This window comes from Electrona antarctica (genome assembly GCF_951216825.1).
Source record: "Electrona antarctica genome assembly, chromosome: 1".
NCBI classification, from domain to species: Eukaryota; Metazoa; Chordata; class Actinopteri; order Myctophiformes; family Myctophidae; genus Electrona; species Electrona antarctica.
The window spans coordinates 28,042,369-28,068,150 of record NC_136806.1 but is presented as its reverse complement, the minus strand read 5'-3'; the positions used below and the strand labels follow the sequence as shown (position 1 = coordinate 28,068,150).

General features: G+C 43.4%; 1 protein-coding gene across 1 annotated transcript; it reads right to left on the bottom strand.

Moving 5' to 3' along the window:
* Positions 1-565: 565 nt before the first annotated feature.
* slc7a11 (solute carrier family 7 member 11) lies at positions 566-25,782 on the bottom strand. The gene is made up of 12 exons (XM_079504155.1): positions 25,111-25,782; positions 21,680-21,806; positions 19,050-19,165; positions 13,115-13,240; positions 10,800-10,899; positions 10,523-10,567; positions 9,685-9,808; positions 6,275-6,378; positions 5,601-5,697; positions 4,507-4,656; positions 2,674-2,851; positions 566-2,404 (listed from the first exon to the last, which is right to left on the bottom strand). Exons 1-12 carry the CDS (start codon positions 25,406-25,408, stop codon positions 2,349-2,351), a joined length of 1,521 nt encoding a protein of 506 aa, XP_079360281.1. The 5' UTR covers positions 25,409-25,782; the 3' UTR covers positions 566-2,348.

The following is a 25,782-nucleotide window of genomic DNA, read 5'->3' as shown; positions in this document are numbered from 1 at the left end:
CCCTGATTGGATCTCACCGATCTGTCCGTCAGCCCCAGCCCCTCCTCTCCCCCCTTAGTGCAGCTACATCACATCATTTGGAGCGACGCCCACCCGGAAGGGTTGACTCCCACTTCTAGACCAAAGCGGCCTGGGTACCGAGGCTAGGGCGTGTCTGACAATAACCGGTGTGCGTACGCTTTTCCGTCCGTTTAATGTCAATAGTCCGACATGCGGAAAACGACCGGATTAAGGATGGCGAACATCCGTTTGGCGACCGGATTAAGGTTGGCGAACATGCGCTGCTCCGTGCTTGCTTCAAGGGACTGTCTGACAATAACATCTTATTTTGTGTCTCAATAGAGTACCAACGTCTTGATGTCACTTCCTCTAAGCTTCCCCTGGGAAAATCCCATTGATACATCTTAGATTGTATTATATAAGAACAGATGATAAGCAAGCATGCACACCTTTTATAAATAAATAGCAACTAAGACCAGTAAGACGCCTAAGGGCGAGAAGCGACCTCGCCCTAAAGGGCCAATACTCAAGTAAAGTGCAGATACAAAGAAAGGATGTACAGTACTCAAGTAAATGTACTTTATTACTGTCCAGTGAACTAAAAGTCAGGGCTTGTCCTCATGGTGCCCTATGCACTCATCAGCAGTAGATAGATGGAGCCTCCATTTGAGGGCAGTGAGGTGAGAGGGGGAACAGGGGGAACAGTGAGCACCCAGACAGGCAGGCGGATTACCAAAAAACTCCACCTGGGAGCCCAGATACAGAGGAATCTGCATCAGCAGTCTGCACAGACTAGACCCCCCCCCCCCCCACACACACACACACACACACACACACACCTCGAGCCACACCATGTCAGGGCAGACTAAGTGTCTTCATTATAAATTCAGGAGTGGGGACCTGCTGTTGATGCAGTCTGAATGTCTAATGTGAAACCTCAATTCTGTCGTGCTACGCTAGCAGCTCTTGTCTATACAGGCAGAGGCAGAGATACGCTAGCATGACTAAAAGCGGAGGTAGTATACAGTAGGCCTATGCTGTAGCGCTATGCTAGCATGGCTACAAGCAGAGGCAGATAGATGCTGTAGCGTTATGCTAGCATGGCTATACAGGCGTAGGCAGATATATGCTGTAATAAAACACTGCACATTAATGGCCCAGCAGCTGGCGCTGATTCTCCTCTTTCCTCCTCTCCTCTTTCCATTGGATTTCCATTCCATTGATGTCAGTGGGGGACTTTATACTTGGTTTAATTACCTTAAACCTTTTCATAAAGACTTTGTTTTCAAACACTATAGTCTCAAGTCAGCATGATGAGCACACTGGTTGTCCTGGTCGTAGTCAGCATGATGAGCACACTGGTTGTCCTGGTCGTAGTCAGCATGATGAGCACACTGGTTGTCCTGGTCGTACTCACGAGTCTTTTTACAGTAAATGGATATAATACAACCTGCTGCTTCAGCATATAGACAGTGAGTAATGTATGAATAAACTGCACAGATTTGCTATCTCCATTATACTGACAGTACCAAGAAATAAAAAATAAATTGTTCACACTTCTTCACATCAACATTACATCTGCTAAATGCCTAAATTGTAGAATGCACTTTGCAAGCACATGCACGCACGTGCAAGCATAGACCAAACAGAGCATAGGCTTAGGGTTAGATACCATAAGACTGAAATTCCAATGTCCGTCACATAAACCAGGCAGTGACGTTTAGCCAACATGAACTGAATTATTCAGATGAGTTTGGCAACGTTTTAATGACTCTGGAGAAAAATGTAAACATACTAAAAATGAAGGCATTTAATGAGAAAACTTTATGTACAATATTATGACCAAATATTTGGCACAAATAGCCAATCTAGCAAACCGATTGGTCTGTAGACTATAGGGGGGTCCAAGGATAGAGCCGTCCATGGTGGACTCCAGTCAATTAAGTGCACAGGGTTTAACTGCATTTAACCACTTAAACACCGGTTGTAATGTAGCCAATCTACAAGCTCACAAAGTGACGCAACTTAACGCATTGTGAGTTTGTAGATCGGCTATTTACTGTGGATCGAAAACAGAAAACACACTAGTATAGAGCCCTGAGGGACTCCAACATATGTGGTTAATGACAGGCAGGTTAACACACCGTCAGGATGTCCGCGTCTCCGTGCTGCACTGGATGAGTCCGAGGCGGTCTGGAGTCATGAATACTCAAAATGATAAATAAGCGACAGCTCTTATTTTTCGTATTCTGAAAGTGAGCATTAATTTTTGTCTGTGAGAGCAAAATGTCATTAAATATCATCTGACGCATGGTTGGCGGAACAGGAAGGGATGACGGGAGGGAGTGTTAATGTTCAGCTGGGACCACCTCCAGTAAGATCTGCAAGAATCGGTTGATGGAATCTGAGGATGGAAAAAACAAGAAAAATACCAATTTACAACAAGGCAGGTTGTAAATTGAATTGCCCAGCTTGGGACATATAAATAAACTTGACCATGACCTACTACTATCTTCAGTCATTTTTCCAGTGGGAATGCACCCACATACTAAAATCACAGCTCCAAGTGGGGGTCACAAAATGAGCACACAATTTTGCAAAATAATGGAGGTCCGTGGTCAAATACATACAATGTGAGTGTCCTTAACATGAACACATTTGAGAAGCACTCACCTAAAGCTCTCTGAACACACTTGGGCCTGCGGTCGAACACAATGAAGATGTAGTAGGCCGGGACGCCCGTCAGGGAGATAGCGAACCCGATGCCCGTGTTGACCGGGTCCGAGTAGAGAGACAGGAAGACCATGAAGAAGCAGGTGAGACAGAAGATGGCCGGGATGAAGAGCGGTACCTGTGGACGAAGGAGGGAGGCAGGCAGGCAGGCAGGCAGGCAGGCAGACAGACAGACAGACAGACAGACAGACAGACAGACAGACAGACAGACAGACAGACAGACAGAGTTAGGGCTGCAACAAATCGATACAGACCTTTTTTTTTTTTTAAGATTTAGTTTGGGGCTTTTTATGCCTTTATTGATAGTGAATAATAAAATGGTTTAGTCATATTTTACATATCATACAACGCCGGTGTCACATTATTTGAGGGGCTATAGGGCCCCTGTCACGTGGACTGCGGTCACGTGTGTGTTATGATTTGTTATGATTAGTTTTGTTATGATGTAGTATAGATATATATATTTATTGGTTAATATTATGTATATATCTATATGAGGTAACTGGTGGTATTGTTATAGTTATATTGTATATATATGTTTAGACCTATCTTTGATATCTCTTATTATATATATATATATATAGCTATACATCCAGTAGACTTGTTATGAACCATATATGGGGATAGAAAGCGCTTTCTATTATATATGTGTTCTATTTCCACTCCAGGTTGGATTGACTGTATTTATACCTTGTAGTCAATCAACGAGGGGCCGGCTTAGTCAGACGTCTGATCAACGCCTGACTCCTGATTGGTTGCCGGTCACGTGCACCCGATGGCCATGGGTGTACCGTTATCTATATAGTCAGTCCGGGTCTGACAGCTCGGCGGGGAACATCACGTAGGATCTTCCCCCGACTCGCTGCTACTGATATGTGTATTGTGTAACCACTAACTGTCAACTATCTAAAACCTTATTGTTTAAACCCATGTTGTGTCCGCCCTTCGGAAAGGCGTTGTTGTTTGTTTCTTTTGTTTGTTTATCGAGCCTTATTGTAATATATCTTTTGAGTTCTGTTTTATTATATATATAGTTTTATAATAAAACTTCGCATTTGAGCATGGTTTCCTTATTCTTCAGTCCTATGTTACCTACTTACTACCCATAGACTCCAACATCTGGTTTTGTGTGTTCCGCCTGTGTCATGCGTGTGGCCAAGTCTATGGACTTTTTATGACGAATTTCTTCTACCTTTTTATGTCTATGGTGTTACTGACCTTAAAGGAGCGGTGCTGGTCAGGCTGGGTGTAGGTGTGGTGTATACTGACCTTAATAAAAAATTATCGCGACTTCCCGGTTAGCATATTAGCCTTTCTATAGTTAGATTAGGTGATCCATGGTGGCACGAATTCAATGGCTAACGCAGCCGGTTCACAGATCTTCTTCACTGCCTTTTTCGTGCATTCTGTTGGCAGGTCAGGCTGGGTGTATACTGACCTTAAAGGGGCGGTGCAGGTTAGGCTGGGTGTATACTGACCTTAAAGGGGCGGTGCAGGTCAGGCTGGGTGTAGTGTAAACTGACCTTAAAGGGGCGGTGCAGGTCAGGCTGGGTGTATACTGACCTTAAAGGGGCGGTGCAGGTTAGGCTGGTTGTATACTGACCTTAAAGGGGCGGTGCAGGTCAGGCTGGGTGTAGTGTAAACTGACCTTAAAGGGGCGGTGCAGGTCAGGCTGGGTGTATACTGACCTTAAAGGGGCGGTGCAGGTTAGGCTGGTTGTATACTGACCTTAAAGGGGCGGTGCAGGTCAGGCTGGGTGTACTGTAAACTGACCTTAAAGGGGCGGTGCAGGTCAGGCTGGGTGTAGCGTAGGTAAATGAGTCCCATCACCGCCACGCCGATGAACAGCCAGCGCAGGAAGCTCATGAAGTTCAACAAGCTGTAGATGTCCCCCGCAAAAACCTGTAGTATCGTCATAGGGTACTGTACACACACACACGCACACGCACACGCACACGCACACGCACACACAGTTAAGATAAAACAGTAACCGCAGCAGCTATTTGTCTGTCTGTCTGTCTGTCTGTCTGTCTGTCTGTCTGTCTGTCTATACTCTCATTTCTATTGCATTCCGTATTTTATTGTTTTATCATTATTGTTTTTTTTTTACCATCGACATTCTTACTTATATTTGTATTACTGTTACCGTGCAGTGTGTTATTATGTTAGCACGGTTCTGTGGAAGCGGAACAAAGACCCACCAACAGTTTATGTGACAAATAATACCCTTCTTGATTCTTAAGATTCTTGAAAAGCTGAAAAGCTCTCCAGCATTTCACACATGGTGACACGACCCATCATATCCTAGGCTAGTGAATGGTTGCAAGGCTGGTGGTCCAGGATCAGCATTATAGTAGTAGTATTATGTTATTTTGCAGTAGCAGTAACTGCCAGTAAGTCTGTTGTAGTAACTATAAGTCTGATACTGGTTGCATGGTGCTGCAGTGCGTGCAGTGGTGTAAAAAGTACTACATTTATTTACTTAAGTAGTAAGTGTCAATAAATACAGCAAGTGTCAATAAATACTGCAATGTAGAAATACTGTTTCAAGTAAAACTCCTGCATTCAACATTTATTCAAAAGTACAAAAGTTATTACATGCAGTATGAATGAATGGACCATTGTAAGTGCTTTGAGTAAGCACGTAGTGCATAGAACAGCTCTATAAAAATGCAATCCATTATCATTTTAATTATTATTATTATTACAGAATGTCCGATTTCACATGTTTTCGTAACAAATAGTACAGTAAAAGTAACTCAGAGTTGTACTTGAGTATGTACTTTACACCTCTGTGTACGTGTGTGTGTGTGTGTGTGTGTGTGTGTGTGTGTGTGTGTGTGTGTGTGTGTGTGCCAAATACTGACCAGGACGATGACAGCTGGCAGTGGAGTGTGTCTGCGAACATGAATCATGGACAGAACCTCGGGTAGATGGCCCTCTCGTGATGCCACAAAGAACATTCTGCCAGGAGACACACACACACACACGCACACACACACACACACACATACACACACACACACGCACACGCACACACACACAAATAAGTGAGTGAGGCGCAAGCAAATGAACATGAAAATGAATATGCTACACTATTAGGTTCCTTCATCCTTAACCTGTATGATTGAAACAGAGTTATTACCACCACCCTGCCTGCTGGAAATTAATCTCATAATATATGGGATTGTCAACAGAAGGCTTAGCGTTATTGCTTTGCAGTACAGGGAGTTAAATCACTTATGAAAACCTGTACTTCTTTAACTATTATGTTATGTGCTTTTCTTTCCAGCAAGCTATTTCGTGTTTCTCACAGTTGTTTTTAGTCCTTTGAATTCTCATTTGTCGCATGCGTTTAATTGCTTCATGTTGCCTGTTTAGTTTAATTACTCTATAATTGTTTCATAAGTCTCGCTCGTTTCTGTTTTTATTCTGTGAAAAAAATAGTTTTAGAATATACAAGGTTTTGGTGTCTTATCAGATGGGGGTCCGTGGGCCAAATGCATAGTCCTTGACGTGACAATGTTTCAGAAGCACTGACCTGGAGAATGCGAAGAGACCTCCGTTCATGGAGCCGTAACACGACATGGCCACGAAGACGGGCACAGCGTAGGAGAAGTTCCCCAACACCTTCTCTGCAAACGTCTGTGAGGAGAGAGAGACATAAACACAATGAAATCACAGAGAGAGAGAGAGAGAGAGAGAAAGACGTAAACACAATGTTTCAGAGTTCAAAGTACAAAGTACTGTACATACGCAGTGCAAATTACGAAAGTCAAAATTTCTATTTTCTATATCTATATCAATGCATTGCTGTATTGAAATTAAGAACATTTCCATTTTGTAGTCACATTTTCAATGTTACCGGTAGTTGCACGTCACGTCGCGTCACGTCGCGTTCTCACAAAATCGGAATGCGTAGACACTAGACGTGCCAGTAAAAAAAAAGAAAAACTAGGCAAGAACGGCTGCAGAAGCAGATTTGACGCTTACCGATGATCTAGTCAAGTGAGTGCCCGATCTGAGCAGGGCGATGTCCACTGCTGATGACTCAGCGCTGTTTGGAGTTGCACACCGTTACCCTTTGGAATCGTATATCATGTCGTCCTCCTCAACATACGACGCCCGCGACACAAATCCCCCATTGCGTCAAACATCTGACACATGGGGCGGCGCCGCCGATGGCCTAGTGCAGCGGTTCCCAAACCTTTTTGGCCATGCACCCCATGTTACCTCCCGACCTAGCTGATGCACCCCCCACATGGAAATATAAATTGCATAAGCTATATAGAGACATATATTTCCTTTTTAGCCACATATATGCACACATATATGAACCTGAATATAGCATAATATATGCAGCATATGCTATATTCTGCATTACTTGCCATATATTGTATGTTAATATTTAGCACAACCATTAGACTTTTCATGTCGCGCACCCCCTAGAAGGTGCTCACGCACCTGCACCACAAGGGGTGCACACACCACAGTTTGGGAACCACTGGCCTAGTCGTTAAGGTGCATATACTCTCCACTATCCAAACTCATTGGCCAAAATTGTGTGTGCATGTGTGTGTGCGTGCGTGTGCGTGTGCGTGCGTGCGTGCGTGCGTGCGTGCGCAATATGCATTTCCTTAGTTCAAATATCACATAGGGAACAAAATGCCATTACAAGTCAATAATGGTATGCATTGTGAGGCTGCCGTTCCTGTGATATAGTGTTATTAGTTATACACGGAGCCTGCATAATGTGAAAGTTTTTGCATCTCATCATGTTCAAGTATAATGCATTCATAATGCATCTACGCGTCCTAACGATGCTTCCATATTGCTTTATAATGAGCAGCAGCAGCCCCCAAAGTTTGCCAACGCCTTCTTTGTTCTTCTTTCTTCTTTCGCAGTTCAAATCAAGTTCTTGCAATCCAAAACCAGTTTGAGAGGCTGACTTTTATTCCCTGCCTATATATATACACGAGAGAAGAGCACCAGCACGCAGCAATGCCCTCCCATCTCTTCCCTGATAAAAGGACTGATAAATGCTCTTAACGCCTCTCTTAAGGCAGATCTTATCACTCACCACATACAGCGCAATAAAGCTAACCGCGTTAGAGGAAAATAACGTCTGTGATTCGATCCAGGGGAGGGGTGTTGGGGGGTTCTTTAGTGAACCGGTCTAACACACCAACCCTGCGGGCTTGTACAGTAGCAGACATAGCACTCCCCCCTCTGTCTAATAGGCCAAGGTGCTGTTATTAGGGAATGTGTGTGCGTGTGTGATCTGATTAGCATTAGCAGGGATGCGCTGACAATTACATTAGCTGCTTTTATTATTTTGTGATGGGAAGTGGAGGTGTCGGGCGCCGTCCACTAATGATGACACCTTAAGTGCAGGAAGGCGGTGGTAGCGCCTTCCTTGAGGAGTAAACAGTGCTAATAAGTGGTAGTCCAGACGTGTGTTTTGAAGCATCGGTTTCCGTTCAAGACAAGTGGACGGCCAAATAGGGCTCAATGGAGCTATAATATGGATAATACAACCTTCATAAGTATCGTAAAGTGTGGGCGAGGTGATGTCTAGGCCCTGTTTACACTGGGTGGTTAAAGGTGTAGTTCACCACAAAAAATACTTATTTTCTATCCAATACACACCCCACGAAGCCTTGAATTCATGGAGATGCTTTGTTGTTGTTGTTATTGCGTTCCTGAGCCAATCATTTGATGACTAGCCAGTAGGAGACTCAATTAGGTTTAACAACACAACACAAATCATGTCCCTGGCACAACATATGTGTCCCTGGCTGACCCAGATACATCTTACTGTTCAGGACAGCTAAAAACATTTTTTTTTATGCCATGAAGCCCAAATAATAATAATAATAAGCAGACATGGCAACACTGCTGGTGGACTGCTGGATTAATGAAGGGAAAACAGCGCCCCCTGAAGTCACAGATCACAGAACTGAATCTTATTCTTACTATTTGTGACCAGATTTGACTGAGAGCATGCCATCGCGCAAATTCCAGCTTTTCATTTTTAAATTAGTTAATTAATAGCACAGGCAGACTCTTCACATACTAGAGCATGTCTGAAATAAGTGTCAGAGCTGAAATCGACATGTATAAATGCTTAAACATGTAGCTGTAATGTTAGAGTCCACAGAAGTGAACCTTTCAAGCCTGTTTTCTCAACTCGCTGTTTCTCTGCAAGACATTACTCTATAAGCCATATCTCCAAAACTGGTGGGTCAAACTGCACAACCAATATGTCAATTTGAGCTATGATTCCCCGCTTTCATATGACGTTAAAAAACAAAAATTAATAGTAATTCAATGACTTATAGTGTCTGTCAGAAATGGTCACATATTTCCAGATGGGGGGTCCTTCAACTGAAATGAAAATTGCAGAACCTCTGTGCGTTGACAGTGAGCTGAACAGATATGGTTTTGCTGAGGACCCCCTGGTATCCCCTCAAGGACCCCTTTGAGAACCCCTGCCTTAAGGGCTCCCCTCAAACCTCCACTCACATTAGCATATTACAAAGAGAGTGAAGCCAATGTTTCACTTTTTCCCCAAATGTAAGACGTTTATTAGCGTTTTTTGTGAATGGTCCTCACAGACTATGGGACTGATGCTATAGCCATGGTTGCAGTTCTATATCCTGGATGGACGGTGGAAATGACGGATATGGAGACTAAGCACTAGTTGCTATAGAGCGTACAGTATGCACATGCCTAAAGTGAGTGGCAAATCGAGTGGCAAAGTGAGTTTAACTTTGTTTAATGCAATCAGATAGGTCTATTCTGTTTGGATGTATGGGCTTTCAAGGCCAGAAACAGAAAGTATATAGTTTTTGCAACTCAGTAGCCGTTCCCACATAACTTCCAGGTATGAAGATGATGCCACGCGCATACCCTCTATGTAGTAGTAGTAGTAGTAAAATGAATTGTTACCACAGCGACAGCCGGTGAAGCCAGCAGCTCCTCAGCGGACATGACGGCGTAGTATGCTACGTTGGTCAACACGTAGCAGGAGGTGACGATGGCCATGGAGATGCAGATGGCCAACGGCACGGTCCTGAGGGGCGGAGACACAGACACTATCGTGTTACTTGGTTTAACAACTGAAACCCTCTGCATCACTGTTTCACAAACAGTGGGTTGGGACGCAAACCTGTTTCCTACAGAAAAACATATATATATTAAAAAAAATAAAAAATAAGTTTAAAGTAAAAAGTCCCAACTTTGTATCAATTAAAAACAATTCCAAAATCAAATAATTTAAAACGATATATACCTGTACATGAAAACACTTAAGAAGTAGTGACAAATAGCAGATCAACAAGCTTGTGAAACATTGTGACCTTGTACTGTAGATCTGCTATTTGCACTATGTTTTGGGTCCCCGGCAATCGTCTAATTTCTCTTTAGTGTCTTGTTTTGGGAACCACTGCTTTACATGGTTGATCCCTCAGGGCTCTATACTTCTTCGTATTTCTTTACCCTACACTAAATATCGTTACTGAAAATAGCTGATCTATAAGTTCACAACGCATCACATTGTGTGCGGAATACGGATGCTGGGGCTTAAGTGGTTAAACCGTATAATTTACTTTGTTGACTGATGGTGTCTCCCATGGGATATACCTGACTGGGGTCTGTATTATCTATACACCAAATCTATTCACCAAAAACAGCCAATCTACAAGGTCTAATACGTATTGTGACATTGTAGATTGGGTGTATATTGGTTTTCTTTCTCTCTCTCTCTCTCTCTCTCTCTCTCACTCACCTTTCAGGGTTGTCCACCTCTTCAGTCACAAAGTTCAGATAGAACCTGGTAAAGGAAATGAAAGACATATCAGTTACACTGGACGATAAGAATATCATGAACTGCATATTTATTCTATTATCTCTTCCTTTGTTTTGTACAATTATGTGTATAGAGAGCAAAGAAGCAAGGCCTCACGTGTGTGTGTGTGTGTGTGTGTGTGTGTGTGTGTGTGTGTGTGTGTGTGTGTGTGTGTGTGTGTGTGTGTGTGTGTGTGTGTGTGTGTGTGTGTACCTACCACCCAGCGTATGCATACATCCCTGAGTAGAAGGCCAAGGGAAGGCCACTCAACTTCACAGCACTCATATCAAAGGCATTCTCAAAGTTACGGGTTTCCCCTAGGCGCACACACACACACACACACGCACACGCACGCGCACAAACACGCACACACACACACACACACACGGACACGGACACGGACACACACACACACACACACGGACACGGACACAAGGACACCAATTGCAAGATTGGGCATCAATACTTCTTGTGCCGTTTCAAGCATCATACTCTGATGAATGTCAAGGTGAGCTCCGAACATCAAAGGCTATCTTAAATACAACAATCATAAAAATACTCATAACCATGAAACCGATCAACTGGACTGTTGTACAGTAGCCTACGTATTGCTGCACAGGAGACAGAAGCTGCCAGCCAAGGCTGCCATTAAATCATCCTCACATTAAACTCACAACTTAACAATTCCCACACATAAAGTCATTAACGACAGCCTATAACAGCGATTTTCTATGCCCAGCTTTTCGGGTTTGTGTAAACACAAACATTGAAGACAAAAGTGAGGACGCAAATTGTGATTGGCCAGAATGAGATGATGTTTGATGATGTATATGATGATAAGAGTGCCCCTCACTTCACATGGGTGTGATTTCATTGATAATATAACAATATATATAGCCTATCAACAAGCAGGAGAGTAAGAAAACTAGATTGATAGATTCATCACAAGCTGTGGAATGATTATTACAGACCAATTAAGGCAACAATGATGTCAGGGTGTTATTGCATATACTGGATTCCTTAGTGTAGTGGTGTTCAAACCGAGGGTCACCCCACCCCCTGGTGGAGTGCAAAGGAATTGTATTTTTAATTTATAGAATTCTCATAAAGCCTCAGCAATTGCTGATCTACAAGCTCACAACATGATGCAAAGTGGCACATTGTGAGCTTGTTGATTGGATATTCCCTCTATTCATTTAATGCAACTAATAAGTCATGGTTAAAATGCAGTAATGTGATGTATATTATTCAGTTAAGTTCTATGCTGCACCAGTTTGCAGAATATTAATTCAAAAGTAATTTTCATTAATTGGGCCGTGGGTGCACTGTTTAAAATTAAACGGCGGATTTGGAGGAGATGCAAACTGCTGAGGAAAATTGCATTACACCACCCATGGGAGCAGCATTAGCACTGACACCCACACTTCACCTGGAAAGACCAAACGCTGCAGTGACCATGTTGCTACGGTCAGAATCAGTCTTAGCCTAATGTCTCCTCTTGTCCAACTCAGGAATTTCTACATATTTCTATGAACAAAACCTGTCGTCTACCACTACTAAGTACCGATGGCCTAGAGCTGTTTACTGAAATGAATGCATCTCCTTTCTCTCTCCCTTTCTCTCCTCACCGGCACCACTTGTCTTTGGAGAAGCATAACATCGACAACTTTTTTTGTTTTAATTCTTATTAACAGGATTAATGAAGAATCAAGTGCTTGAAAATAGTTAATCTCCAATTTGAGCACAATGTTTGTCTCATGTTGAACGTGGGTGATGTGTTGAAATCGAATGGATTTTGATTGCAATCAGTGTGCATGCATTGTGATTGCGAACCACCTGCTCTGCTCTGGAGATGAGACTAACTAAACTGGTGTAAACGCAAAGTGCACACCAAAGCTAATTTTAAGACCAATATGCCCATGGGCGCTAAAGAGGCACAAGATAATTTGTTATTTAGACAGCAGGGGTGTAAAACTGCGTTGGTCGGAAGATAGCAATGACAATTGCGCTGCCCTATACCTTCCACCAGATGGAATGTATAGGCCCCAGAGAGTTACAGACCCCTAGGGTCCATTTGGTTCTATCAATTCTTTAGCAGGGGACACCCCATGGAAAGCCTGAACACCTCTCTGGCTTGTCCTTGAGCAAGACACTGAACCCCGGCCTAACTGCTCCTGATGAGCAGGTTGGTGCCTTGCATGGTTTCCCCTGCCATCTGACATGTGTGTGTTAATGTGTGAACTGTGAATGTAGTGCATGTTGTAAAACACTCTGGAGAAAGGCACTTTAGAACTTCAGTCCGTTTAACATCCAGCACTTTGCAGATTTTGATTACTATTACAAAACATATTAACCACTTCAACACTTTATACTTCGGATATATAAAACACGATGCGGCCACGTGCATTGTGAGCTTGTAGTCGCAGATCTGCTATTTTAATTTTTGCAAATTGTGAAATGGGACATGCTGCGTGCACGTGTGTGCACGTGCGTGCGTGTCTGTCTGTCCTTGTGCGGGGAGCGTTGGTATACCTTTGAAGAGCTGATAGAGTCCAGGCACTATGATGATGGCGATGGCCAGCAGCTTAGAGAAGGTGAGGAAGATCTGAATCCTGGCCGTCCAAGTCACACTCATGCTGTTCAGGTACATAACAGAAGCTATAGACGCATGGGGAGGAAAAAACACTCATGATGTTCAGGTACATAACAGAGGCTATAGACGCATGGGGAGGAAAAAACACTCATGCTGTTCAGGTACATAACAGAAGCTATAGACGAGGAAAAAACACTCATGCTGTTCAGGTACATAACAGAAGCTATAGACGCATATGGGAGGAAAAAACAATCATGCTGTTCAGGTACATAACAGAAGCTATAGACGCATATGGGAGGAAAAAACACTCATGCTGTTCAGGTACATAACAGAGGCTATAGACGCATGGGGAGGAAAAAACACTCATGCTGTTCAGGTACATAACAGAAGCTATAGACGCATGGGGAGGAAAAAACACTCATGCTGTTCAGGTACATAACAGAAGCTATAGACGCATGGAGTGGAAAAAACACTCATGCTGTTCAGGTACATAACAGAAGCTATAGACGCATGGAGTGGAAAAAACACTCATGCTGTTCAGGTACATAACAGAAGCTATAGACGCATGGGGAGGAAAAAACACTCATGCTGTTCAGGTACATAACAGAAGCTATAGACGCATGGGGAGGAAAAAACACTCATGCTGTTCAGGTACATAACAGAAGCTATAGACGCATGGAGTGGAAAAAACACTCATGCTGTTCAGGTACATAACAGAAGCTATAGACGCATGGGGAGGAAAAAACACTCATGCTGTTCAGGTACATAACAGAAGCTATAGACGCATGGGGAGGAAAAAACACTCATGCTGTTCAGGTACATAACAGAAGCTATAGACGCATGGGGAGGAAAAAACACAGATACAAAACTGGAATCCCGTTAGACCATTTGGACCTGAGGACACGTCTGTGTCACCTCATAGCTTTCAACCACTTTAACCATTATTTTAAACTTTAGCTGTTGAAAGATAGCAGATCTACAAGCTCATAGCGCGGCACTCGATCTGCTATTTTAGAAAAAGCACCAGTGCACCACTGATATGTTTTTCAGAAAACTGTCATGATTTAGAAGACATTTGTAGACTCAGGTCCTCAGGTCTAAATGCGTTAAACACTCATGCTGTTCATAACAGAAGCTACGCGTTGACAACAACAGATAAGACGGAATACCCTAAATACTGCTGTTCAGGTACATAGCCAGTGGTGGAAGAACTACTCACATTTGTTTTACTTAAGTAAAAGCACAACATAACAGTATAGTATTGTTGTCGGGCAGAAACATCTTATCTCCATATTTTATCTTTTTGTGTTTTTTTTGTAAATGAATGCCCTGCAACGTGATCATACTATACTAGAGCGAGCGCGTCACCCAGACCTAGCAAAAATAGCAGATCTGCAAGCTCGAAACGCAGTGCGAATTGGCGTGTTTTGCGCTTGTCCATCTACTATTGTGGCTCTTTTTTAATTTGAATCGTGAAAAGTAACACGTTTGAACATACAGTATGAGGTTTCCACCCGACAGAGACGACATAAAAGCAAACTACCGTTACAAGTAAAAGTCCCGTATTCAAATTTGAGTAAAAGTACAAAAAGTATAGCGTAGAGACAGAATACAGATAACACAGGATCACATATAAATACTCATGCTGTTTCAAACATAACAGAAGCAACGTACACGGAGAGAGACAACAGATAAGACATAAATGCTCATGCTGTTAAGATACATAACAGAATGCCACTGCCAGGCAAAAACATTGTATCTCCGTATTTGAACCACACTATTGTTTTAGTTTTGTTTGTACATTAATGCCCTACTACTTTGTTGCGCAAAAGTAGCAGAACATCTTTTAGATCTATTTTCAGCAGCGCCTCCAAACTGACTTGAGTCCCGCCACCCCTACAATAAGAGAGGTAAGAGGTAATCTCTCAAGACGGGCGGCTTGGGGTGGCTATGGCTCAGGAGGTAGAGCAGGTCGTCCAATGATCCGTGGATCAGTGGTTCGAATCCCGGGCAATGAATTGCATTTTTAATGAATTGCATTTTCATAGCGCTTTTCCAAGTGCTCAAATCGCTTTACAATGGTTCATTCATTCATACGTTGGGAGGTGAAGCGGAGAACAGTCGACGCCAGCGTCCTCACTTCCCACATTCACACACCAATGGTGGCAAGCTCACACCGACCGACTCATTGGAGGCAATGTAGGGTTCAGTGTCTTGCCTAAGGACACTTCGAACCGCCGACCCAGGGATCATTGGACAACCTGCTCTACTTCCTGAGCCCCCAGAGGTGAATTCAAAGGAAAAAACAACAGAGGGCGGTGTTTTTCCTTTGTTTGTTTGTTTTTTTGCTGATGAGTTCTCAGATTTCACAAGAGGTGGAGGAGTTGTCTGCGGCCTCACTCACACGCAAGACACACTTGTGTCCTGTGTCTTCTGTGTGTTATGGCCGCCTCAATGCATTTCCAATGGGAGTCACAAGGTTTCATGACTGGCAACATGGCTGTTGCATGGCTGTCTTCTGCCCTCCCCCCCATGCAACAAGGTTGTGTCTTCAAACCATGTGACTCCCATTGGAAATGCATTGAGGAGGCCATGACACTCGCAACATCCAAGACACAATGGGCTGTATTTTACGTGTCTTAAGTACCAGGTCTTATTACTTAACTTAAGACCTGGAGGCGTGGTCAATGCTCTTTGGCCACTCAGAATAGCCAAATGGCATTGATCACACCTCCAGGTCTTAAGTTAAGTAATAAGACCTGGTACTTAAGACACGCAAAATACAGCAATGTGTCTTGCTTGTGTCTTATGTGTGAGTGAGGCCTACAAGTGCATGGCTGGCGGCATCATGAAGACAAACACAAAACCGACCACCTTCACAACACATAATGTATTGTACAGAACTGTACAGACCACCCATGAAAAGCTTGTGATTATAATGACTAAGCAGCTTGTAACTAAACAATAATGACATAGGATCCATTGGAACATTATTATTATTATTATTATTATTATTAATTCAGAATTTATTTATTTATCCTGAAAAGTAATTGTTTTGGACATACAAGGTTTCTGCCCAACTGCGAGAAGAAGCTACGTGGAGAGCGACAAAACAGATAACACAGAACCACATAAATACTCATGCTGTTCAGGTACAAAACACAAGCTACAGGGACAACAACAGATTAACACAGATAGGACAAAACACAGACAGCGGAATGGGCGCGAGGGCAAGAGACACATACATAAGTAGACAGAATCCATTCTGTGATAATGCTTTCCGGACAGATTGTTTTAGGTTTTTTTTCATGTTTTGTTTGTTTCTTTCTTTCTTTTTAACTTGTTTTCTCGCCAATACGATCAGTGTGACTTTCATCTTTCCCCCGGTGCCAAACACAAACCGTCTTTTAATGGTTGTTTTAGTTGTCTGAACGGACACAGTAGGAGAGATCCCTCTGCCATACTGGATGATCCCTGCTAGGGGATTAGTCTGTCTGGATTCTTTTTTGTTGTGATTATGTTTTTCCTCTAAAACGTTTAAATGTTTCTTCATGTCAAGGACCCCCAAATTATACATTATTATGCATTTGGCTGCGGACTTCCACTGAAAATATTTTGTCCCCAACCCATACAAGATTTGTGTTAATGTTAAGATGTTTAAAAAATATTCCACATTTTCACTTTTTTTAAAAAGATGATGTACATACGGTTCAAGTGATTAAACGGATTTTGATGCTACCGGTATATTAATAAATTTTACATGGGACCCCCTGATACCCAATGAAGGACCCCTGGGGGTCCCTGAACCCCATTTTGAGAACTACTGTTCTATATTACATCTACATCTAGAAATAGATACATCTAGAATAAATAACTGATGTATAGAATAAATCGACTAAATCAATCAATAGCTCATTTTGTATAATGAGGTTTAGTGAAATAATAATGAATTCCATATCAGATGTAGGTGGACATCTCCAGTAATAATAATGAATTCCATATCAGATGTAGGTGGACATCTCCAGTAATAATAATGAATTCCATATCAGATGTAGGTGGACATCTCCAGTAATAATAATGAATTCCATATCAGATGTAGGTGGACATCTCCAGTAATAATAATGAATTCCATATCAGATGTAGGTGGACATCTCCAGTAATAATAATGAATTCCATATCAGATGTAGGTGGACATCTCCAGTAATAATAATGAATTCCATATCAGATGTAGGTGGACATCTCCAGTAATAGAGGAAGTAATAGATGTAGTAATAGATGTAGTAATAGATGTAGTAATAGATGTAGGTGGACATCTCCAGTAATAGATGTAGTAATAGATGTAGTAATAGATGTAGTAGTAATAGATGTAGTAATAGATGTAGTAATAGATGTAGGTGGACATCTCCAGTAATAGAGGAAGATAATTGGTGAAGCGTTGAGTCTCCCACGCCTGACATTAAGGTTCTGTCACATTAATTTACTCTCAAATTTAAGACAGATTGATATCATTAAAAATACACTACAAATCATGTTAAACCACTTGAACCCTATCTCGTAGATGTCTGGCAAAAACCTTGTATCTCCATATTACAACTATTTCAAAAATATGTGTCATAATTGAATGCCCTACTGCATCATCACGCAAAAGTAATGGAAAAAAAATACCAATGCCCAAAGCTTGTATAGATTAGGCTATTTTCACTACGAAATTATATAATACCAAAAAAGGAACCGTTTTGGAAATAGCCTACAAGCTTTCGACCCGGCTGCAACAATATACGTAGTTGACTGTCGCCTCCCAGGACAATATAGGCACACTGCTTCTATGAGAAAGCATCCTTCAGGGGACATTTAATAACACATATTACTATTGTATTGTGATTCTAGAATCCAGACTGTGGAACAAAGTAATTTTTTATAGTTGTGCAATCGTCTAACAACAGAAACAACATTATATGTGTTATAAGTGTTATTGTGTATACAAGTATGCCTGCCTGTCTCTCATTGTAACTTTGCGAGTGTACACAGAAGTACAGAACCAAATGTACCCTTACGGCACAATTTGGTTCTACTTGTACACTTGACACCAAATCTTTTCACCAATACAATCATAAAAGCTAACAACGTGTCCCGTAGGTAGGAGACGCTATAGGGCAGTGGTTCTAAAAACTTTTCATTTCAAGAAATATAAGTAGGTCGGGAGAGGCTTATTGTCGGTATCAGTAATATAAGTAGGTCGGGAGAGGCTTATTGTCGGTATCAGTAATATAAGTAGGTCGGGAGAGGCTTATTGTCGGTATCAGTAATATAAGTAGGTCGTGAGAGGCTTATTGTCGGTATCAGATATAAGTAGGTCGTGAGAGGCTTATTGTCGGTATCAGTGAATATAAGTAGGTCGTGAGAGGCTTATTGTCGGTATCAGCCGGTAACACACAGAGGTCTGTCCTCGTTACAATGCAAGGAGATGGATTGCTGAGGTGGCGCTCCACACCTACCATCAGCTCCCAGTACTTACCGCACGACTTGCCTCACCCAAGCCATACTACTCATACACTGAGTTGACGGTGCCCGGGATCGATCCCGCAAACTTATGGTGAAAAGGCAAGACACTATACTCATTACAAGGACCCCCAGTATAGCATTAGGACCACATGCAGCCCCCCATAACTCTGAAAGCAAACAAATGGAACCAAATGGACCCGTAAGTGTACAGTTATTTCCTGTCAATCGTTTAACCTGGGACCCTCTTGAACCCCCTCAAGGACCCCTGGGGGGCCCTACTTTGAGAACCACTGCCCAGTCTGCACTAGGGTGTACTCGACACATACTGATGCCTGTAGCCGTGAGGGTTTTTACTGTGTAATCCATACGTACTGATGCCTATAGCGGTGGCCAGCTTGATGGCGATGAGAGGGACTCCGCACGGCATGAAGAGAGGCTGCAGGATGTACTGACCGAACGCTAGAGAGATCACTGCTAATCCTGCTGGCCTGCATGGGGAGAGAGGAGTGCACGCACGCACGCACGCACGCACGCACGCACGCACGCACGCACGCACGCACGCACGCACGCACGCAAACATGCACACACACACACACACACACACACACACACACACACACACACACACACACACACACACACACACACACACACTTATTTTAAAATTGGAGTGCCGTGATTTTTGTACTTTCTATTTTGCATGTGTCTATGGAGTTAACGTTACTCTAATATACCCCCAGTCAAAAGGCCCAATCGAAATAACACCATTTTAGTGACATCATAACCATAACCCCTCCCACATTATAATACAACAACAGGTGTGGGTGAGGCTTAAGTTCAGGTGGGTGGTTCTAAGGTGAAAACCAGGTATACTTAATGAACTGGTGGGTGTGGCCACATAAAAACATGTTTTTAAAACTTTCTGTACACTTTTTTGAAAGAAATCTTCCTCCTAGTATAATAGTACCTGATCAAAAATAAATCACGGCACTCCATCTTTAAAGGTAGGGTAAGTGATATTTTTGGCCTCAAATTGCCTGCCAATGGGGATGGGGGGTGCTGAAGTGACTTCGGTGCACTATTCAGGATACCAATTTTATCCAATAAGGAGAGAGAACTCATACAGGATACAGGATAAACAAGTGGAGAGACGGAGTTACAAAAACCAACACTCAAGTCTACAGCAATGATTATTAATTTACAATAGTTTGTCCCAACCACAATAAGCCCACTTGTTTTCAACATCGTACAGGCTACCGAAATAAATTAAGCTTTTCTAACATGAGAAATGGCAAAAGAAAACATTTGGAAACAAGCCACTGAAAGGCACTCTTTCTGTCACTTCTATTCCCTTTGTTGTCCCACCTGACTGGTGGCCAGTCACATTTGAGTCCTATTGACTCAGGTATTAAGACAGTCACTCAGCATGTGTGTGTGTGTGTGTGTGTGCGTGTGTGCGTGCGTGCGTGCGTGCGTGCGTGCGTGCGTGCGTGCGTGCGTGCGTGCGTGCGTGCGTGCGTGCGTGCGTGCGTGCGTGCGTGCGTGCGTGCGCGTGTGTGTTATCTGATGGCAAACAGTCTGAGCAAAGCGTAACTGTAATCACATCCTTATGCGCAGTGCTGAGGGGGTCCAGGGTGGGTTTTCCACGGGGCTGGTTCCGATAAGAATCAAATAAGACCGTCCGCACTGGGAGCTCATCCACAGCTCATCATGATATCCGTCTTCATTTCCACCACTGAGCCACGGCAGCTGAGGTGACCTGTAGTCTTATGTGATGCTCTCTGTCTCACCGCGCTATAGCTCTCTGCCCTGCTGTATCACTCTGCTTCTCATTCTCTTTATTGTTCCCACAGCGGTGCTCACTGGCACCGTGACCCGACGGGAGCAAACTGTGCTCGCTCATTCTCAGGGACGGCTCAGGGACTTGCTCGCCCCTCAACTTCTCCGCGCATCCAAAATAAACGCACGGCCTCTCATTGAAAATGAATTACTAGGCGCGCCAGTCGTCGCCCATCTGAAAGGACCTCTAGGCGTATTGCTAATCGGGAACGCGGCTTCCATTTATGTTTGGGTTTTGCACATTTTCAGAAGCTTAGCAGCCCCAGAGAGGTTACACAGCTGTTTGTGTTTGAACAAAAAGGTCTATATCCACTGATCACAGAGAGTAAGACAAACACAGTGTCCAACATGTCTTTCTCTCTTTCTGCCTGTCATTAATTCTGGTTCCCACCTTCTCTTTCCCTCACTTCTTTCTCAGCCCCACTCTCCCTGGCCTGTTCCTTTCCTCCATGGTTCCCAGTGAAAGTTCCCACAACTTCCCAGTGAGAGTTCCCAGTAGCCTGAGGCGGGGATGCACAGAGATCTGAGGATAGCCAGCAGACTGTTTTTACTACCAGGGCCCTGGCTGTGTACACACGGCACCCACCGACTCAGTGAGCATTCTCTCAGCCCACTGCCCTCTACACCGTAAAATCCTGAGCACTCGTCAACTCTTAAGGGTGCACAAACCTACCCTTTCGCCCACCAAGGGAGTCCTTGAAGGGGGGTCCCTTATGGTTCTGTAACTCTAAGAGTGCACAATTGGAACCAAATGGACACTTATGGGTCTGTAGCTCTGAGAGTGTCCAATGTGGGTGTACAACTGTTTACTGTGTGGTGGGCTCAGACCAAGGCCACGACGTGCCTGTCTAAGCTTTATTCAAAACACAGACATTCATGTCACATGCGTGCACGTGCAAAAGCATGCACTCCCCCAGATGCATTCAGAAAATACAAAGTGAGCGTGCAAACACTCAGACAGTTTTTACACTGAAACAGAGTAGTAGCAGTTGCATAAACCGGCAGGCGCGCTCACATGCACTCTCACTCTCACTCTCACTCTCACACACACACACACACACACACACACACACACACACACACACACACACACACACACACACACACACACACACACACACACACACACACACAGCAGAAAGACCAACAGATTATTATTATACCGTATAGCGATGAGGTCAGCCCACAGCCGTATGAAGGCCATCTGAGGTCCAAACGCTTCCAGTATGTAAGTATAATGTCCCCCTGACTTGGTGATGCATGTCCCCAGCTCAGCATAGGACAAGGCCCCTGCATGGAGGGACACAGGGAGGGGACACCACAAGCAGAGAATCAGTCTCATTGTCACATCATCGCAGGTGTGTACAGGTTTAAATCAGTGGGTGAAATTAGTTTGCGAGCGAGCTCCATTTTTTGTTGTTTTCAGGAAAGACAGAAAAGAGGGGGGTCAGAGAGAGGGAGAGCAAGGAGGGAAAAAAACGGAAAAAGAAACTCCAAGAATTATATTTACGCATAAGCATAGAAATCAGACCTGTCTGAAGTAAGTGGTGCAAAAGCAGCCCCTGTTGGTACCCTAAACATTAGGGACACAGCCAGGGACACAGGGACACAGCCAGGGACGGACATTGAAGTGGTTGCACCACTTAAAAAGCAGCATGTACATGAGGTTAGACATGAGGTGCAAAAGAGTGGCAACACAGCAGTAGATCCACATAGCAGCACATAATGACTTATAATAATGATTATGGTAGATCCACATATATACTGTAGCATCAGGTATATGTACATGAGGTTAGACATAAGGGAGGTCCACATAGCATCAGGTACTGTATGTCCATAAGGCTAAAACGTCACTAAAAACTAATCATGTGGCACATCCACAACGGACTATTCCACTGTGGCAGGCCAGCCTGCTGGTGACTGACTGGCAGTGTCCAGGCCTTGTTCAACAATTTGGATAATATAAGAAGAGTCAGACATACAGATTTATGAATCTGTCAACGGCAACTCCAGTTACAATGCGTATAGTTTGTTGTTAGTAGGAATGAAAACAAAGATGCACCACCGGAAGAGGAGGGCTGAACCACAGGCAAATTCTAAGGATTTTTTCTTGTTTTTTATGGGTTCCCATATTGCTTGATGGCTAACATCCCTATTCTGCGGTTAAAATTATACGAAAATAGCCGAACTACAAGCTCACAACATGTCAGGTTGCATAGAGTTGTGAGCTTGTAGATAGGCTAGTTTTTAAGCAAACATTTTGAACTCAAATTTTTGCTTCTGGGGGTCCGTGGCACTAAATATGTTCAGATTGGGGTCGGCCAAATACACGTACTGTATATATCAGTGGGGGTCCTTGACATGAACAAGTTTGAGCACCATTGATATAGCAACATAATGTTTTCAGTAAAGTGTTAGGATTTAGAATGACATTTGTAGAATCGGTCTCAGGTCTTAATGGGTTCATTTTATCCAGTCCCTAAGAATCCCTAAGGTCCCGTTTTGTTGCCTCAATCTCAAACAGGAGTAACCTGCTCACTCTTGTTTGAATATGAATTCATGGAACTCATTCCTTTGTTCTAGAAAGCAGCAGTTGCATAGAAAGCCCTGAATAGAAGTTCCATTAGTATTCTAGGACATGGGAACAGTGTGAAAAGAGTAGTTGATACTGGGAAGTAAACTGTGGCTGGTGAAGGGCTGATGCAATTTTACTATGTAAAGAAATAATGTTTTCAGGCGAAATGTGCAGATTTGCAATTTGTTTATGATCATCTGTGTGTATTTCAAACAGATGATGACAATGTCAGTTATCAACAAATAGCTTTTCAGGAAGTGAGAAAAAGAAACGCTGATTTAATTATAAATTATTATTATTATGTAATTTCCAAAAAATGCAAAACCAGCGAAAATAGCAGATCTGTGACACATTGTCAGCTTGTAGATGTTGCTATTCAATATACGGGTGTATATATACAGCACATGGTATATATCTAAACATTGCAGCAAAGTATTGGTTGCTAGAGAGACTGCTGTTAACCAGAGAGCTTTTTTGATTGATTGATTGAGGAATTTATTAACAGTTTGCAGAATTACAGTACATTTCAAGCACAAACTCAATACAAAGGCTGTTAACTGTGAGTGGACGACCCAATTAAGCATTACACTTGTTTCCAATAGGGTCCACCATGTTCAAATCATCAAATACATTTAGAGACGTACAAATAGACACTTCTATATAGACAGAACAGGAATTCATCATAAAGGAGGTAAAAAGGGAAAAGAAACATATACAGTGAGGGAAAAAAAGGGGTGGGCGGTGGGGGGGATTCACGTTCAGCTCCGTTAATTTGTTTGTTTTCCTTGGAGGAGCTGCGTTGGGTCCCCAAGTCGGCTCCGTGGCCGTACCTTGAGTTGGCTGTGTGGCCGTGACCGTCTCTTGTGTTGTCCTTGTGTTGGGTCCCCAAGTCGGCTCCGTGGCCGTACCTTGAGTTGGCTGTGTGGCCGTGACCGTCTCTTGTGTTGTCCTTGTGTTGGGTCCCCAAGTCGGCTCCGTGGCCGTACCTTGAGTTGGCTGTGTGGCCGTGACCGTCTCTTGTGTTGTCCTTGTGTTGGGTCCCCAAGTCGGCTCCGTGGCCGTACCTTGAGTTGGCTGTGTGGCCGTGACCGTCTCTTGTGTTGTCCTTGTGTTGGGTCCCCAAGTCGGCTCCGTGGCCGTACCTTGAGTTGGCTGTGTGGCCGTGACCGTCTCTTGTGTTGTACAGACACACATTGAACAATGAGGCTGCATGTGTACTCAGTCTGGTGTGATAGCAGAGTACTGTGATTATTATCACAGCCTTGGGTGTATTATTGCTTTAATAGCATGGTGTCTGCTTTTAGCAACAACATTCTGGTTGCAAACAAAAACCTCTCATAGCTTTGGGTTATTATCGTTATTATGCTGTATAATGGAAAACTTCAAAAGGAGCACTTTCATCCATTTTCAACCTTATGTTCATATAATTTGGTCCTCACTAATGCAGTTCAAAAACCTTCCTCCCAATGAAATCATCAATGGGGATCCCAAGCTATTGGAAACCTCAACCTTTCTCTTCCTGGGTTACTTTCTGAACTGTCCACTGCCCTCCACTGAGACAGAAATCTATCTCCACATTAATGGTCAAAACCCTCCTAAAACTCTTTTATTTGGGTAAAGTGATGATATTTTAAGGACACATTCAAGTATCTGACAATGTATAAAGTCACCATATAACTTTGATTAAAAACCTTTTTTTTCTTAAGATTAAGATTTTGGACATAGCTGGTTTCGCGATTTGAGCTTGTAGAGCGGCTATTTTTGCAACTTCTGTGTGACACTGCAGTATGACGTAGTAGGGCAATCATTTAAAAATATATAAAAAGTTAAAATAAGAGACATAAGAGGTTTCTTCCAGACAGACGGCAACTAGATAGATAGATAGATAGATAGATAGATAGATAGATAGATAGATAGATAGATAGATAGATAGATAGATAGATAGATAGATAGATAGATAGATAGATAGATGGGTTGCCTCGGCAACCATCCCACGCTCTCTCTTCAGCAAGGACTCACCGAAGAGCGACAGGATGCCACACAGGATCCACACCACCAGGGACATGCCCACGCTGCCTGTGTTGGCCAGGATGCCCTTGGGCGAGATGAAGATGCCCGCGCCGATGATGGTCCCGATGATGATGGAGATGCCGCGGAGCAACGTCACTTTCTTGTGCAGTTCCACCTTGGCCTTTGGGGCGCCGTCGTCCTCCAGGAGTTTGCCGTTGGCGGCGGCGGCTTCTGTTCCATTTTGGGGACACGACTGTCCGTTGGACGCGACTCCATCGCCTCCCGACGGGAACAATGTCTTTTTCATTTTCTTTTAGACTTCCTATAACATGCACATGCATGCACGCACACACACGCGCGTGCACACGGCCTCACTCTCTCTCTTCTAGAAGAACTGGGCTTCTGTCTCTATTTCACACATGTGCACCAAGTCCAACGCTGAGCAAAGTGTCAATGACAAACACTCATACAGCAGTGACACATGCACGTCCAGGAGGGTACCCGCTGGGTACGACAGGGTGAACCCTCTTGCAGAGACACTCCGCCGGCCAGAGCTACATGCGTCCCTCTGGGCAAAGCTTCAACCCACTCAGCCTGTGTGACAGAGTGCTATATGCCTCACTTACTAAACTTCACAGAGTCGCTACAAATCCCTGGGAAATCCTTCCCTCCCCCGCTGTC